At 39.8% G+C, this 18,294-nt stretch overlaps 1 protein-coding gene across 2 annotated transcripts in view; it reads right to left on the minus strand.

The window, feature by feature from the left end:
* Positions 1–272: 272 nt before the first annotated feature.
* klc1a (kinesin light chain 1a) overlaps positions 273–18,294 on the minus strand; it is a 90,503-nt gene continuing 72,481 nt past the window's right edge. The window contains exons 14-16 of one of the 2 annotated variants that reach the window (XM_028822354.2): positions 16,801–16,931; positions 6,233–6,299; positions 273–1,867 (exon numbers count right to left, since the gene is read on the minus strand). In XM_028822354.2, coding sequence (XP_028678187.1) covers positions 1,802–1,867; positions 6,233–6,299; positions 16,801–16,931 — 264 coding nt within the window. In that variant the 3' untranslated portion in view covers positions 273–1,801. The remainder of the gene's footprint in view (positions 1,868–6,232; positions 6,300–16,800; positions 16,932–18,294) is intronic. The other variant, XM_028822355.2, reaches the window with a different exon arrangement.

The raw sequence follows: 18,294 nt of genomic DNA on the forward strand, positions 1-18,294 counted from the left end.
CATTTACACCACGTGTGTCCATTTTGATTTTATCCTGTAGTAGTGTAAACCCCAGCAGTGCAGCATCCTCTTATTTACTTTAAGAAACGGCACACAAGTTGTGTGGAGGCGTTTAGTGTGCCTGAAATATTTTTAAAGGAAGAATTGAAGTCCTTATGCTGCTGCCTTGTATAACTCTGTACCAAGCCACCAACGTTCTGGACAGCTGGCATGAACATCCAGTGGAAGGTGAGCTTCAGTGCCCCCGTCACAGGTAAGAATGAAACTGAACATTTGGGCTGTGATGGAACTTTTATTTTTGTAATATCACACATTACCACAGTATTTCATAATCTTGTTGGCCCAGGATGGGAATGGTTTTAACTGCAATTTTATTCACAGTGTAACATTTGGTTTTAATGTTTTTTTTTTTGTTGTTAAATACAGTATACATCCTTAATGTTATACGGTTATAAACAATACACTGTACAGCATAGTAAAGAGCGGCTATGAAAGCAACACCAAAGAGATTGTATCTACAGGTTAATAGTGGATATGCAGTCACGAGTCGAGCACTTTTGGGCAGTCACCTCCTTTGAGATCATGCCATTTGTAGACGTTGTCATGTCCCACATAGATGGGGCAGTAATGGGGGGGTAGACCCCCTTCCAAATGTAACTAGATAAATACTCGAATCTGCTTTGTGTGGGGGTGGCCTTTCTTTTGGCCTTGGAACCCCTGCAGTTTTATTTTCGCTAGCATCCCACCAACAGGAGTTTTTCATTTGTCCTCTTCTCTCTGACCAGCAGACTACAGTTCTAGTTTATTAAGCATACAACTTTGATTCTCATTTCTACTGTTTTATATTACCTGTTAGAAGTAACTGTTCTTCAGGTTTCATTTTCTTTTGTAACTGTTTTGTTAGCCGTTTCTATTATAAAGCACTAAGCCCTGTTTCCACGTATGCCAATATGCTACTTAACTAAACGCTGCAGCAGCAGTAGGGCAGGCCGCTCGCAGGGCTCAGGACAGCCTCGTGAACGCTGACTGCTGCACCACATGCTCCCTTTGCCCCCTACACATAAAACATATAAGCATACATTCTCAGAACAAAAAGTCAAGAATAAAACGTCATACTTCATCAATAACAAAGGCAGGTTTCCAAAAATAAAACTGGTAAAAAAAAAAAAAGCTAAACAAATAAAGTGGGATTAGTGGTTGGTTTACATTCAGTATCACAGGCATGTTGTCATTCATTGGTTTTGGGTTTACATTCCTCTTGTGAGCTCAACAATTTACAACTTGACTAGACACCCACCCCACTCAAGCAGACAGCGATTTTTTATTTCTTTTTTAAATTCGGATGTTTAGGTGCTTTGCTCTCATCACATCCCAATATCCCCTCTAATATTTCTGCTGTTAAAGATCTCTTCAAAGAAGGATCAGGGTCACAAATCCACTTGCTGTCTTGCCGCTGCTCCCATTCTTAGATTATGCACAAGATGTCAGAGTTTGATCCATGAATCCAGTTCCATAACGTGACCTCACCACACTTGATCAGCTTCAACTCGGCTGTTGAGAATAGTGCAAAGAATTGGAGCCCTAACTCGATATTCTGTCCAGTTTGTCCTAAGCAGTCTATTACAGAAGCAACACGCGTTAAGATAAGGAGGACTGTTTTCTCGCGGTCCAGTTTCCTGCTTGAAGGCGAAGCAGCAGATCCAGTTGCAGGACAGCTTCCTCCATCATTTTTTTTTTTTTTTGGTTGAACTTCCACATCTGTGCCGCCTTCTTACGTTCTCTGGTGCTCAGAGTGATGATATCAGTGGGCCAGGTTAGTGTGACTGGCACTCAGATTTCGACATTCACTCAGACTATTATTTCGTTCCTGTGTGACAGATGAAAAAAAAAAAGGGCTTTAACTTTGCAGAATATTAAAAATGAATGCAGTGAATAAAAGAACAATCAGCAGTAACTGGAACTGCAGTGCACAGCAGCACTTTCTACAAGCACAGCTGTTTATCCCATCTTCTTCTAACTGCCCACCTCACCTTGGCACCTGTGGTATATTAATATATTGGGCTAGCTGGCATTTTCTTTGTTGTCTTTTGCCCACATGACTGAATCCAGATTTTTATTTCCCATTATTCACCCCCCCCCCCATTTCCTACAAGCCATCAGTCTGTTTAAATGCACTCTGGCCAGTGAGATTTGACAATCACTGTATTGAAAGTGTGGCCCCTTTTATCCAATTTGGGGGGGGTGTCTGTATGTGTTAATGTAATGAGATTTCACTTTTTATTCTCAATGTCCACAGTTTTTGTAGCTGTGAGAGGAAGTTGAATATCAAGAGTACTTCTGAGTTGTTGACCTGCATGGTTTCATGCCTCCGACTCTGCCTAACAGAAGAGAGACGTTGTTTTGGAGAGATGGCTGTTGGGGTGTGTTAGGGCTATCAAGTTTTAAATGTGAGCGTAAGTGTCCATTCTGCAAGTAATGGTCTGTGGGGGCTGATTTCCCTGGTGCACTAACCTGGAGAAGAATGCATCTGCTTCAAATGAAAATCATCTCTCCACTGGCCTCATCAGATGTGTGTCATGTGATAAATTCTTTACATTTGGAAACCTGCATTACTAGCAGACTGTCCTACTGTCTATCGTCTTGTGTCGGGGATGTTGGACAGTAGCAGTGACTTGTTGGGAGTGGCCTGATGGCACAGGGGGCCCTTGAACTTTGGCGGGGACTGGCACTCTGGTATTCTTCAGCACAAATTTGTGTGGGCAGATGGCATAGAGGTGACACTCCAGGCCTTTACAGGGCCCTGTGTGGTGCAGTGCAGTGACAAATACTGTACTGTAAAGATCGACACCTGAAAAACAAATCTTTTATTCATAGAATGCATGGCAGTAGAATTTTATTTAGCTTCATTTTAAGAAATCTAGGGTAAAGTGGGGGGCCCTGCTAGTCTGTGCCCCCCTCAGACATCCTGGTTTGGAGGTTAACACTGGGTTTTCAGACCAGTGACATTTCAGTTACCTGGCTGGGGCTGGCAAAAGCAAAACTCTTCTAAGTAGCCATCCTGAGCCCAAGGACAGAAACAAAGTGAGACTCATTAATATGCCACAGGTTACTGAAGAAAAAGCAGGAACCCCACACACAGCTGCTGCTCTTCAGAATGACGCGGCCTTAGGTCTAAAACATCTACTGCTCCGCGACACGGCAGCTATGAACAGGTTTTATGCAACAGGTGATTAGGTAATGATGAAAATTAGAGTGTGGAGTAAAATAATCCGCTGCTACATTAATCCTGCTAGTTGGTTTCATTTTTAAGTTTTATTGATGCACACATTAGATGTTTTTGATTGCCAAGTAAACACCCTCATGAAAGAAGGATGAGGCTGTTGGTGAGAATGAGGAAAGAGTGAGTTTGGGTGTTTCCATGAGAAGATTTTATCTTGGTGTTCAGCAGGCAATATACTTAAAGCATTCAGTAAATTAACAATGTAGCATGGAGGAAGCCCTGGTCCTTGAGTGCCACAGCTACTGCTTTTGGTCTTCAAACCAGTTCCTTATTTAGAAGCCATGTAGGCTACGGCCCTGCTGAGCTAATTGACAAATGCTGTATAGACGGGATGGGTACAGCACCTCACACTCCTGGCCAGCACTCTTTATTTCATAAATTACAAGCGTTTCTTCATAATGAAGGCTGGAGATTTGCTGATGGTTAATGAAACAATGTGGGAAGAAGAAGACTGGGAAATTCTAAATTTTAATTTCATACAGAGAAACATAAAGTGTATGATAATTTATATAATTTATAAAGATGCCTTTTAAGCCCTCAACATTGTTAATAGCCAAAAGCAGTCTTACATTAGAAAGTGCATCTGAAGCACAAGAGCTGCATGCTGGGAGAGTCTCCGTCTTTGCCACGGCAGTCTAATGCCACGCGTCTTCGTCACAGATGTGCGTCTGGTTCAATTCAGGGCTTGGCTCGGCTGCCTTCTCTGTGACATTTGTGTGTTTTTAGTCAACAACTGAAAATCTGTAGCTGTGTGGCTTAGTCTACTTAGTGCTATGACACTTGGCCAAGCTAAATAAAAACGTATATGGGTGTGTTAATAAAAAAAAAAATATAATCAGTCCTCCAATACATTTACTCTTCCTTGAAATACAACTTAGTAGCGGTTATAAGTATTCCTAGAAAGCCTCTGCTCCTCCATATCCAGGTTACATGATGCCTAATTTCAGGGAAATCCTGAGATGCTGTTTCTGGAGAGCCACTCTACCTCCGACTATAAGCGTCTGCCTGCTGCTGGCCCAAGTGCTAAAAACGCAGAGAGACAATGCTGGAGTGCGAGTCTGTGCTGGGTGTTAGAACACCCTCTCCACTGCAGCACTCATCGAGACCCTGGGGTCAAGGCCAGTCTCTGCAAGTGAGGCCATGAAACAGAGGAGACGGATACCTTACAACTTATAAAGTGGCACGAAAAGGACGTCAAGTCCTGAAAGTAAATATAACAGTCCAGGGAAGCTTAACCACAGAAAAAGTTCAAGTCAGAGGAGGCAATGCAGGAGCTCACCAGTGTAGATCTCCTGCTGCACACCCTCTCACTGACACACTAACATTCAAGACAGGAGTGTGGCAAGAACTGCAGGTGTGCCCTTCTAATACCCCTAAGGTTACAAACTACACGTTCAAATAACACTTGGTGCCTATTGCCAAACATGCTAAAGTGGACCCCATCACTTCATATACAGTACGACAAGCACTCTGAGGCACTTGGACACAGTGGGCCAGTTTGTACTGAAACCAGTATATAGTCAGTGACAAATGGGCAAGTGATGACTTCACAACCAGTAAAGTGGAATGATGCAATGGTCCGGAACTGGGATACCTCAACAGGCAGGCAGTTACTACTGCGGACAATGGCCATGGTTGATGATACAAATGGCTATACTGTATGTTACTGAATGGCACCACTAGGGTACTTAAAGGGGTTCAATAAAATATTCAGGAAGCAGCAGTTTTTCCAGAATGTCGTCTGGAGACATATGGGGTTAGGAATTGGATGCTGGAAAAAAAAAAAGCGGCAGTCACAGATAGCTGTACAATGGCTGACAGCGCCTCCCTGATCTATAGTTGTGTGATCATTTCAGGCAGACAAGTTAATTTGGGTCTCATCAAACTCCGCTCTTCATCAGACTAAAACATTTGTATGAAGTACGGGCAGCCTGAGAGTACCAAGGTCTCCATCATATTTGATTTTTTTGTTGTAATTCGTCTGTAAGCTCTCAGAGTGCATGTTACCTTTCACTTGCTTGGTTTGTAACTCCTGAAGGGAAATTTCATAAACCTTTTCGAAGGATTTGGTGGAGGAACAATATACTTTAAAGGCAAGATCCACCACCTCACCATAAATAAAGAAAATGTGCTTTATAAATGTATTATATAATCACCTGTTGCATAATTTTTCTATAGTTGTTGCAATGCAGGGGTTTACATTTTGGATTATTGCTGTTTTGAGGTATTTCATACAATGCTTCTTGTTGAAATAAATGTATTCTTTTTTACAGTGGAATTTGATCAAAAAATGCTTTTCATTCATACAAAAATCAATTTAAAACAAGCTTTCCATATCACAAGGAATTACAAAAGGCTGTACACTCATACTTTTCATAGTAAATTGTCCAGCTCCTGTGTTTATCTTGTTTTCTTAAATTCCCATTAGTAAGATAATACATTAAAATGGCCAAAGATGATAGTTCACCGCTCTTGTAACTACATCTAGAACTGCAACACAACTGCTGCACTTGAACGGGTGAGGAGCTTTGGTGTCTAAAGGAGTGTGCTTCTATTAAGAACAGCAATAATCCACATTTTGCCTTGGAGAAACCAACAGCCACTTTTCCACTACCTGTGCCTGTGGACCTGAGCACTGCGCTGGAGTTCCTGCAGCATTCGTTTCCAGAATAAGAGCCACACAGCCATATTGTTGGCACCAGAGCCAGAGGCTGTTTTTCAAATGTGACTACAATGATAAGCACTTTTCGATCAGAAGGCTGTTCAGAAATCCTGGTTTTGGCCCAGCAAGGGCATGTGCAGAAGAACCAGGATGCAGAGCTGCAGCTCATGTGCAAGGTTAGGCCCCAAGTGGAAAGGAGGCTAATAAGGCACTGTTGTCTACATTACAGAGATAGCAGACCACATACTACAAACTACAAGAGCATACAGGTTAATAAATCAGTTTCTTACTTGCGAAGATTCCTCTGCAGCCTTGTCAGCCATGTTAAGAACACTCAAAGAGTGGGCACGCTTCATGCTGAAACCAGGATAGTGACATGCAAGAATAAACCAGTGAGAATAGCTACACATGAGCAGGCAGCAATCAAGAAAACAGAGCACACCGCGACCTGAAAACTACGATTAGAGGAGTCAGCTGGAGAACTCTGCGTCTTGGTGCAGAAAGACCTGTCTGAAAATTAACATCAGCAAAACCATGGAACTGGTTATTAAGTTTTACCCTACCTAAGAGCCTCTTTGTCTGGTCATTATTCAAGGAGTGGATATAGAGGTGGTCCTCATCAATAACAGTGTGGACTGGTCTCATAACAGAGGTCTTCTGCTGCAAACCAATTTCCTTCTGGGATAATAAAGTCTACCTAACCTATATAAGAAATGGCAAACAGGCTCTTTTTTCTTAGGAGATTGTGTTCCTATAATGTGGACAGTGAAATCCTTCACATCTTCTACAACTCTGTTTTGGCCAGTGTAATTTTCTACACTGTGGTGTGCTGAGCTGGTAACATCACTTCAGGAAAGCCCCAAGGAAGGGCAGGCATAGATATGGGACACACGCTGGATCCCCTGGAGGTTGTGGCAAAGGAATTAAAACAAAACTGAGTGCCATTATGAACAATGCTGCACATCCTCTCCATGACACACTAACAGAGAAGACTTTCAGGGACAGCATGTCAACAAATGGTACGGGGTTTCCTTGATACCAACAGCAATATGTGTCTGTGCAGTGCCTCACTGTGCCTTTTAAGTCAGACGTTTTTCTTTCTTTTTAGTCATTCTAGTGCGTGTTGAGACCATAGTAGGTCTAAACGTTTCTGTAAAAACAAATGAAGTGCTATCTGTTTGTCTATCGATGTGTGCCTCGGAAGGAACAACCAAACTTTCACACCATCTTGGCAGATGCACAAGTTGACATCCAGCAACCAGACACAAAGAGTGTTTATTTTATTTGTAAAGTAGAGGCAGACTGGAAACCTGAGGTGATGATCTGTCTGGAAACCTGGCCAGACACATGTACCATTTAGGGGTCAGAACAGCTCGATCTGCTACCAGACCACAAACCATCACTACCCAACAAAGCTGGGCATTTGGCCTCCCTAGCCCATTCTACTCCCTTGGCACTCGTTGCAGATCTGCAGCACATTGCTTCTGTTCCCTATGTAGGTGACGGCAAAGCCAATTGGCAGGAATTCCCAAACTGTCGCCTCTTAGTGGAGTAGAAAAGTGAATTGCAGCAGCAGCACTGCACACATTTTGAAGGTTAGTAGGTGTCAGTAGACAAGCTTGTATTAGTGAACACCTGCTCCAGGGTTTAGTGTTTCACTGCAATGCCAGACACAGATGCATTCTAGTACACAGACAGAACAAGATCTAGTGGGCCAATTCTGCTTTGGAAATTATTAGAGTACTGCAGTATAATCAATATTTTATTAGCCATCACATTCCATATAAAATGTGGAGCCTGCTAATGTTGTTAAACAAAGACTTTGCACAACAAAGCTGTTTATGGCTCACATCATTTTAACCTTCTTTTAAAATGTTAGTGGCCCTCGTAACGGTTCAGCTAATCAGTCAAATGCCCACCAGACAGTACCATGTCCCATCAATCCATCTTGGTTGTAAACTGCAGGAGCACACAGGGCCCAGTGGCACACTGTATTTGTGTACAAGAGCTGATTCAACAAACAAGCCTACGTTATTTAAAATCTATCAAAGGATTGGACATGTCCTGATACATATCGAATATAAACCAAAAACCAAAGCAGTAATGGGATATATCGTCAGCATAATCTATTAATCTTGCTGCCACACCTCACGTTCTATTTCTTTAGGTACGCCACGTTTCAAGTCACCACGGAAACAAGGTACAATGTGAATCTGGCAGCAGAAAAAGATTACTGTGGGCCTCTGTCCTCATAAAATATGAAAATACATGCAATATTACATGTCTCCTGCACCTGGACCATCAAAGATACACCACATGATAACACGCAGGTTGACTGTTGTTTATAAGCTGTTGTAAGAAATTAAAGGAGTTAAGTTGATAAGCTTTATACATTCCATCTGAAGTTAAGAGTAGCTCTGTCCATAGCAAATGTAACTTATTAAATCCAAACCGTGGCTCTCTTTACAGTTTGGCTTGAGAACAACATGTTGAAACATTGCAGCATGTTTCTGGACCAGATGGTCATCCTTTCCAAGATTAGATGACAATTGAAATAGATTTTAAAAAAAAAACAAAAAAACTGCACATTAAGTTGATTAAGGAGTTTGTCACAAAAAAGAATTTATTCCTGCAAAAAGAACACAAAGTGAGAACTCCATCAAAATAAACATGCAGATCAATCCCAGCTTTTGCCTGCCACCCAAAAAGAAAAGTTTGTGCAAATAGCCATCAGGAAAAAAGAGTAAAGAAATGTGCACTGGTGCTTCTGCCCATACATCTATGAGTAAGAGAACTATAATAAAGTTAACACAAAGTAACACTATTGTGGAATATTAAACACAGTGTGCAAAAAAGAAAGTGGTTAAGTGTGCAGTTGTGTGTGGCAGCTGGCTGCAACCTTTTTTAAGCATGGCAAAGGTTAGGACATAATAATAATTCTTTACAGCTACATAGCGCTTTTCTCACTACTCAAAGCGCTCTCCATGCAGAGACATCCCGGGAAGCAAACACACAATCTCCTCACTACAAAGCAGCAGCGCTAGCACTGCACCCATGCATTAACATTTGTTAGAACAATTATCTGCGTTGACCAACTCCCTTTAAAAATATTTTACTGTCATGAAGTATTTAACAATTACCCAGGGCATTTTTATACTACATTCTTTTTTAAACATTTAACAACATGTATTTCTCACACACCATCACTGGAGAGAAGCCAATGAAGTCAAACTATGCAGCATCACATGGACACAAGTTTCACATCATTATAAATTTCTATTCCTTTTCCACAGTAATGTCAGCAAGCGGAGTCATAAATTCACATTCAGAACTAACTCATTCATCTTACACGGAATTGAAATGCAAGATCTTGTATATTGCTGGCCTAGTCCACAATAAATTATGACTACTGGTCTGGTGCATAATTCACAGTGCAGAAACGTCATCTAACTGAATTGAGTTCAGCTGCAGTCCACAACACCTACGGCCTCACTCAGGGGTTTCACACCAAGTAGCCGCTGTCATGCACTAATGTAATGTACTGCATTTCACACACAGCTGATGCTATGCCCTAATAAAGGAAATTTTAAATAAGAAAAAAAAAAAACAGACTTGGAGATAAAGTGCTAATCCTGAGGTTAGTAGCTCATGGTATGAATATGGGGGTCTCAGACTTGGATACTGGGAGGCCAGGGTGTCTTCTTTATACCAGTTTAGAGAATTTGTTGTTTATCGATTTAAACAGTTTTCTCTCATTTTGCTAAAAAAAAAAAAAAATGAGGGTAGCTCACTAAAATGTTTAATGGATTCAAATAAAATTAGTACTCCCTTTATCATCTACCATTCTTTATTTCCTGTATTTTTTATTTTTTAAATTTCATTTATTTACATATACTGTTAGTTTTCTACTGCCAAAGTTACAGTGGTGTGAAAAACTATTTGCCCCCTTCCTGATTTCTTATTCTTTTGCATGTTTGTCACACAAAATGTTTCTGATCATCAAACACATTTAACCATTAGTCAAATATAACACAAGTAAACACAAAATGCAGTTTTTAAATGATGGTTTTTATTATTTAGGGAGAAAAAAAATCCAAACCTATATGGCCCTGTGTGAAAAAGTAATTACCCCCTTGTTAAAAAATAACCTAACTGTGGTGTATCACACCTGAGTTCAATTTCCGTAGCCACCCCCAGGCCTGATTACTGCCACACCTGTTTCAATCAAGAAATCACTTAAATAGGAGCTGCCTGACACAGAGAAGTAGACCAAAAGCACCTCAAAAGCTAGACATCATGCCAAGATCCAAAGAAATTCAGGAACAAATGAGAACAGAAGTAATTGAGATCTATCAGTCTGGTAAAGGTTATAAAGCCATTTCTAAAGCTTTGGGACTCCAGTGAACCACAGTGAGAGCCATTATCCACAAATGGCAAAAACATGGAACAGTGGTGAACCTTCCCAGGAGTGGCCGGCCGACCAAAATTACCCCAAGAGCGCAGAGACGACTCATCCGAGAGGTCACAAAAGACCCCAGGACAACGTCTAAAGAACTGCAGGCCTCACTTGCCTCAATTAAGGTCAGTGTTCACGACTCCACCATAAGAAAGAGACTGGGCAAAAACGGCCTGCATGGCAGATGTCCAAGACGCAAACCACTGTTAAGCAAAAAGAACATTAGGGCTCATCTCAATTTTGCTAAGAAACATCTCAATGATTGCCAAGACTTTTGGGAAAATACCTTGTGGACTGATGAGACAAAAGTTGAACTTTTTGGAAGGCAAATGTCCCGTTACATCTGGCGTAAAAGGAACACAGCATTTCAGAAAAAGAACATCATACCAACAGTAAAATATGGTGGTGGTAGTGTGATGGTCTGGGGTTGTTTTGCTGCTTCAGGACCTGGAAGGCTTGCTGTGATAGATGGAACCATGAATTCTACTGTCTACCAAAAAATCCTGAAGGAGAATGTCCGGCCATCTGTTCGTCAACTCAAGCTGAAGCAATCTTGGGTGCTGCAACAGGACAATGACCCAAAACACACCAGCAAATCCACCTCTGAATGGCTGAAGAAAAACAAAATGAAGACTTTGGAGTGGCCTAGTCAAAGTCCTGACCTGAATCCAATTGAGATGCTATGGCATGACCTTAAAAAGGCGGTTCATGCTAGAAAACCCTCAAATAAAGCTGAATTACAACAATTTTGCAAAGATGAGCGGGCCAAAATTCCTCCAGAGCGCTGTAAAAGACTCATTGCAAGTTATCGCAAACGCTTGATTGTAGTTATTGCTGCTAAGGGTGGCCCAACCAGTTATTAGGTTCAGGGGGCAATTACTTTTTCACACAGGGCCATGTAGGTTTGGATTTTTTTTTTCTCCCTAAATAATAAAAACCACCATTTACAAACTGCATTTTGTGTTTACTTGTGTTATATTTGACTAATGGTTAAATGTGTTTGATGATCAGAAACATTTTGTGTGACAAACATGCAAAAGAATAAGAAATCAGGAAGGGGGCAAATAGTTTTTCACACCACTGTATACAGCATTTGCTATAGGATTCTCAACAGCAGTACTAATGTTTGAGATCCAACATCTGTTGGAATGAAAACATTTTAGAAGTTCATGCACTACAAAACAGCACATCAGCAGAAATCTGCTTCTATATTTTTAGAATATACATACACACACATACACAAACTTTGCCATATACAGTATGTCTGTATACAGATACATGCTTTGTATCTCTGTAAACAGCTCCACTTTAGGTGTCGTTACTTAATTCTATTGTATCTCACATTGTAGACATTGCTAATTTCACATTTTTGCACACACTGTCTTGTGAGCTGTAGCCTTGGTATGCTAAGATATACAATCTGACTTGCAGCAGCCAAGCACTCAGAGATCTCTGCTCTTTGATTGTTAAATGTCAACTCTTCCTATCCTCATGAAACAGAATTTAGCGAGCACTGGATTTTTCCCTCATTAATAGACAACATGAGCTGGGATAAGACCACCATGAGACAGCTTAGTTCTACCTCGTTGAGGACAGGTTGTAATAATAGCAATCCTGTTCAGTATAAGAGAAACTACAGGATCAAACTTTGACCCAAATGAGCACCAACACCTGTACCCCAGCCCATTCAAAGCTCCCAGAACTCTCCCTCTCTCTGCTTTTAGCCCACTCACTTTGTGACTAGAGGAATATGGAAACACTTAACACATTCAATCTAATATTTAACAAAAAATACATATGAATAATCAGATTCTCCTATATGATGTATGTAGAAGTAGGAGACTGCACTTGACCCCAAGGATAGTCAGACTGGAATTTGCAGTTGGTCTGAAACAAAACAGCGACACTGCTGACGTCAAACAGAGAAAGAAAAGGAAGAAGTGAGGAAAGAAGAAAAAAGAAAAGGAGACAGCAGCAGCATTCAACACCACAAGTAAAATGGAGAGCTTTTTCATAAGAAGATACAAAGGCAGCAGGATGAAGTAAAGTGATTATGGAGTGTGGCAGCACTTACCCAGAAAAAACACACACCTCAGGTCAATGTTAAACCTTCACATGGTCGGCGATACTACACAGGTCTTCAGACTGGGGAGCGCCGACCATTTCTACTAGAAGGAAATTAGCTACGGACTTTTCCTTTACTTATTCACATACTACTAAAACAGCTGCTAGAATGGTTCCTTTTCATACTCTCGTCACATCTTTTTATCAGAACTGCACCTGCCTGTGTTCTGAATTTGCATTTGGAGATGTAGAAAAAAAAGACTAAGTTATATTATGTGGTTCATTTATACTGTATTTCACTGCTTGTGCTGCCAAGTACAGACATGGCCAAAAATATTGGTACCTTTGTTTTTTGTTCAAATAACGTACCATTCTTAATGAAACATTTTGAGACTAAAGGATCTTTTGTCATCCATACATCTATCTCCATTCAGAGAGATCCCGGGAAGCAAACACACAATCTCCTCACTACAAAGCAGCAGCGCTAGCACTGCACCCATGCATTAAAATTTGTTAGAACAATAATCTGCGTTGACCAACTCCCTTTAAAAATATTTTACTGTCATGAAGTATTTAACAATTACCCAGGGCATTTTTATACTACATTCTTTTTTAAACATTTAACAACATGTATTTCTCACACACCATCACTGGAAGAATGGCCTTTGGGCAGATGACACAAAATTAGAGCTTTTTGTTAAATTAAATCAACTCCATGTTCACAGAAAACAAAACAAAGCTTTCAAAGAAAAGACCACCATCCCTACTGTGAAATGGAGAGGGTGGAGGCGGCACAATGATGTTTTGGGATTGCCTTGCTGTCTCTGTAGCTGGGTGCCTTGAATCTATATACAGCACAATGAAATCAGAAGAGTGAAGCATACAGCCCAGTGTTAAGATTTGTGTGAAGTAAGTTATACAGGACAACAACTTTAGGCTGTGTCTCATGGCCAGATTTTAAAGGGTAGACAACTGAGTCAGTGCATCTCCAAAATGGCAGGTCTTGTGCACAATGGTTAGTACCTACCAAAAATGGTCCAAGGAAAGATAACCAGTGAACTGGTGACAGCGTCATGGGTGCTCAAGTCTCAAAGATGTGCGTGGGGACCGAAGGCTAGCCTGTCTGGTTCAATCCCACAGAAGAGCGACTGTGGCACAAAAGGTGTCAGAACACACAGTGCATCACAGCTTGCTGTGTATAGAGCTGTATAGCTGGAAACTGGTCAGAATGCCTGTGCTAACCCTTGTCCACTGCCAAAATTGCATATAATGGGCATGTGAGCATCAGAACTGGACCATGGTGCAATGGAAAAAGGTGGCCTGGTCTAATGAATCAGATTTTCTTTTAGATCATGTGGACAGCCAGATACATTACCTGGGGAACAAATGGCAAAAGGATTCACTATGGGAAGAAGAAAATCCGGTGGAGGCAGTTCCCTGAGCAATGTCCTGCTGGGAAACTTTTTAGCATTCGTGTGAATGTTATTTTGACACCTACCCTACCTAAAGACTGTTGCAGACCACGTAACCCCTTCGTAGCAACTGTACACCCTGGTGGTAGTGGCCTCTTTCAGTAGAATAATACACCCTATTACACTACAGAAATTGTTCAGGAATGGTTTGAGGAACATGACAAAGAGTTCAAGGTGTTGACTTGGACTCCAAATTCTGTGATGGAAAAAAAGCCCCATACATGACGGCCCTACCTCCTAACTTGGTGCCAGATACCACAGGACACATTCAGTGATTTTGTGGAGTCCACGCCTTGACGATTTCCGAGCTGTTCTGATGGCACAACGAGAACCTACGTAATACTAGGCAGGTGGTTTTAACGTGGCTGATTGGTGTACTTGTCCATGCCATTTTAATTTGTTCTATTATATAAATGTTAGGGCATAAATCAAAACCAAAGTTCTGTTAAATGTGAAATAAACAATATTGTATATAGGATACTTCTGTCTATATACTGTATATATATTACTTTTTTTTTTTTTTTTTTTTTTTTTTTTTTTAAACCAAGAGTAAGGGTACCAATATTTTGGCCAAGTCGGAGTTAAAAAGCTTTAATATATTGTTTTTCATTTTGATCATTTATGTAGGTTTTTGTTTGAACTTTGAATATACTCGTATACCTTTTCATATAATCAAGCTGCTGTTCATTACATTACCTGATTACAACTGATGTTGACCTTCACACAATTTAAATTCAGTAGTAATTCCGATTAGCTCCAGGGGTCCCATTCATTATAAGGAAGGGACAACTAGTTATAAGTATATATACTGATTGTCTTACTGACTAATCAATAATGATTTAAGAAGCGAGTAATAAATATATGAATATTGAAAAAACACCATCTCTGATCAAAGACCCAAGATGTGCTCTTCAGATGGTCAGTGGGCACTGTAATAAAAAAATGTTTATTTTGGATTTACAGTTATTTTTAACTTAAAATAAAGCTTGTATTTTACAAGAATTTTATAAAACTAATTCTAAAGAATCACAATTTGTAGATCAGGAATACCTCAGGAACATTATCTGATAAAGCTAACAATTCTATTTCTAACCTGTCATTCGTGATCAGTGAATGTTCAAAAGGATGAGGCAAGCATTTCATGGTTTATGCGTTTTCTTCAGCCTTTCCTTTCCAATGATAGACATGTCTGTCTGAATCCCTCATCTGTTATAAGCCCCAGCAACACAAGCATGATTAATACACAAGAAGAAATCTGAAATGGCACAGCCACCAATATGAAAAGAATGATGCTGCAATGAATCAAACATGTAAAAACAATTAACAGCATGCATTTTTATTACACTAAAATTATTTATTTTTTTTAAATAGTAGCAGTAAAATACAATAAAAGGATTTTAAAACAAAAGACTTTCAGGAAGATATATACAAGCACATACAATCATTCTGAAAATTCTCAAGTAAAAATACAAAAAATACAGGAATGGCTTCAGAGCAGAGTGGATTATTGGAATATCCTCATTTTATAGAATCTGGCCGATTAGAGGTAGCAAAGCTCAGTGTTAGGCCTTATCATGAACAGCTCCCACTATTCATGTAGGGGGCACAGAGAAGGGAATGAAAGAGGCAGCCGGCTGGCTAGCCAGGCCGATCTGATAAGCTGCTGCAAACCACAGAGTTTAAGCCAGTCATTCAGTGGCTCTCTCACGCATTTAAAATGTCTCACCAACAGGCTACTGATAATATTCTTCATGTCAATATAACTAAAGTACAGTTCATTAAAGCAAAAGCACACTGTCCGACCCTGCCAGCTAAAACTGAAAGCACCACCATATGGCAGCATTACACAAAGCATTTTCACCATTTGTGAAAAAACATTTTTGAGGACCAAACCTTTTGTGAAGGACGTTTTTAAAGATCACACAAAACTAACGGCTTTAGGTCAAATGGATGTTATGAAAAAAGGCACAGGATATCTATGACGAATTAAACAAGACCAGAAAATAAGGAGTCACAGTGTCTCCCAGCTGATATTCTGACTTACAGCTTTGGTGACATTGTTGTTTGGAATGAATAAATCATTTAATTTTAGTGAAAACAAAACATATCAAAATTGCACAGTTTCATGAATTTGAAAGCATCACTTTCAAGAAAAATTGTGAACCTTAGAGCAGTAGTTACTTATCAAAATGATGACATTAAATTTAAGATATAATAAAATCTATTGCATTATTTAAACAAAGACTGAACATAATACTGACCTAAAACTGATCTGAAATCTGAGTGAAAAAATGAGAATGAAAAGGTACCCTTTAATTTAAGCCTGCTTACACTGAAGTCACTTCATCAAAGCCCACCCCTCATCCAAATGTTCAACATTTGTGTATTGTTAGGTTAGTTGCATGGAAAAGTGCAGATGATTGCAATATACTTCTCAGTCAGCAAAACTTCATGCATCAATACCTGCAAAATGTATAGTCTGTCATAAAATTAATGTAGACTACCATTTTAAACAGTGGTGCAAATGGTCATTAAATAATGTAGTATTTTATTGTAACTTAAAAACAACACAAGTTTCACCTTTATCTGATAATAATGATGTTAAATGACTGTAAACCAGAGGGACCTTTTATAACCAAACTTCCATCAGAATATTATACAATTACAAACAAAGCTCTTTTATAAAAATAAAAACAAGGTTTAAAATAAGTTGCCATGTGTTCTTGAACACCAAGGTGCTTGAATGACTCAAGAATCACACAACATGTTCTAACACTGAGCACACAGGAACGATCTGGGAGAAATGAAAGTGAATTTCCACTGCAGACCGCATGAACAGCATTAGAGGTGTATGACAGATAATTACCCTGGGTTCTTGGGTTCACTGTCCCGAGATGGTCCTCCACGCAGCTTTCTAACCAACTTCTCACTGCTTCGCCGGAGGGAGGCCCTGAGCTTGTTAAAGGAACCACTTCGTTTTAGAGACCCTGTCCCATCCTGGTTAAAAAAAAAAATAAATAAAATTGGGTAAGCACTTGTGAGGATCAAGGCAAATATAATACAAAACAAAACAACTGCACCCAAAGTTACCCAACTGGCTTTGCACAGCCAGATGTAGCTATTATCCAACATAAACAATAACAGTAAAATACACTGAGAATAAGAACAGTCAGAAAAGCACAAGCCGACATCTTGTCTAGGATACTTGTAGTCAAAGTACCTGTTAATACATTCACTGGGAAATTAGACATCTATGCTCTGTCCCACAACATGCCTCAGTATGCAATTTCAGGAATTTGTGGGCACACATTTATGCATAATATAAAATCACAACGATCTCAAGCCTTTTTTTTCTTTTTGAAAAGATCTCGCCTAAGGTGTTGTATTTTGGTCTAGAGGTTTGAACTTCATCTCTTAATCAACTATTAATATAGTCATGATATTTTGTAACCTAAAATGCCACTCACTAAGGATCTGTTAAAAGTGACGCTGAATGTACGAATTCAACTTATTGTCACATCTAGAAGGGTCACATTACATCTGATGTAGTAACAAAAATTGCTTTCAAAATTAAGCAGATGAAGCTGAGTTACAACAACATGTAATACAAAAAGATTATCTTTGCAGACAACATGTCGCCTAACACACATGGAAAGTGCAGACATCCTCACAAGCCTGGGAGATAACACAGAAAGAGCAAAAATTACAAAATGACGAACAAAACTGTAAGAATGAATAACATTGTACATTTTCCTTACATGTGACATCACAGCCAAGACACTGGTTTATACAGCTAATGCACAGTCATGGAGGCACACAGCATTCCAAGTCAACAGGCGGGATGCTGATATAGAAGACTAAACTAATGAGATGCTCAACAGACAAAGGGTTAAATTGTGCCATAAATTTTACAGAATACAAAATAAGGTGAATTCAGAGCATATTTAGACCTTCACTTCTGCACATTTTATTGTTTTGTAGATTTAATTTTAAATGGACACATTTGCCATTTTTACCCATCTACACTCAATAACCAACAATGACAAAAGTGAAAACATGTTTCCAGAAAGCTTTGCAAATGTATTAAAAATCAAAAAGTGAAGCCTCTCCTTCATAGTTGAGGCACCCCAGATTGTGGTCCTATCTGCTTTAAGTCTCCCCGAGATGCGTCCAGTACTTGACTGGAGTCCATCTGTGGCAAAATGAATAGACTGGACATTGTTTAGAAAAACACACTCGTGTGTGTATATAAGGTCCACAATTTACACTGCACGTCAGGACAAGAACCAAGCCATGAAGTCCAAAAAACTCTTTGAAAACCTCCATGATCAAATTATGATTGGAGATAAAACAAATTCTA

This window comes from Erpetoichthys calabaricus, chromosome 16 (assembly GCF_900747795.2).
Source record: "Erpetoichthys calabaricus chromosome 16, fErpCal1.3, whole genome shotgun sequence".
Lineage (NCBI taxonomy): Eukaryota > Metazoa > Chordata > Cladistia > Polypteriformes > Polypteridae > Erpetoichthys > Erpetoichthys calabaricus.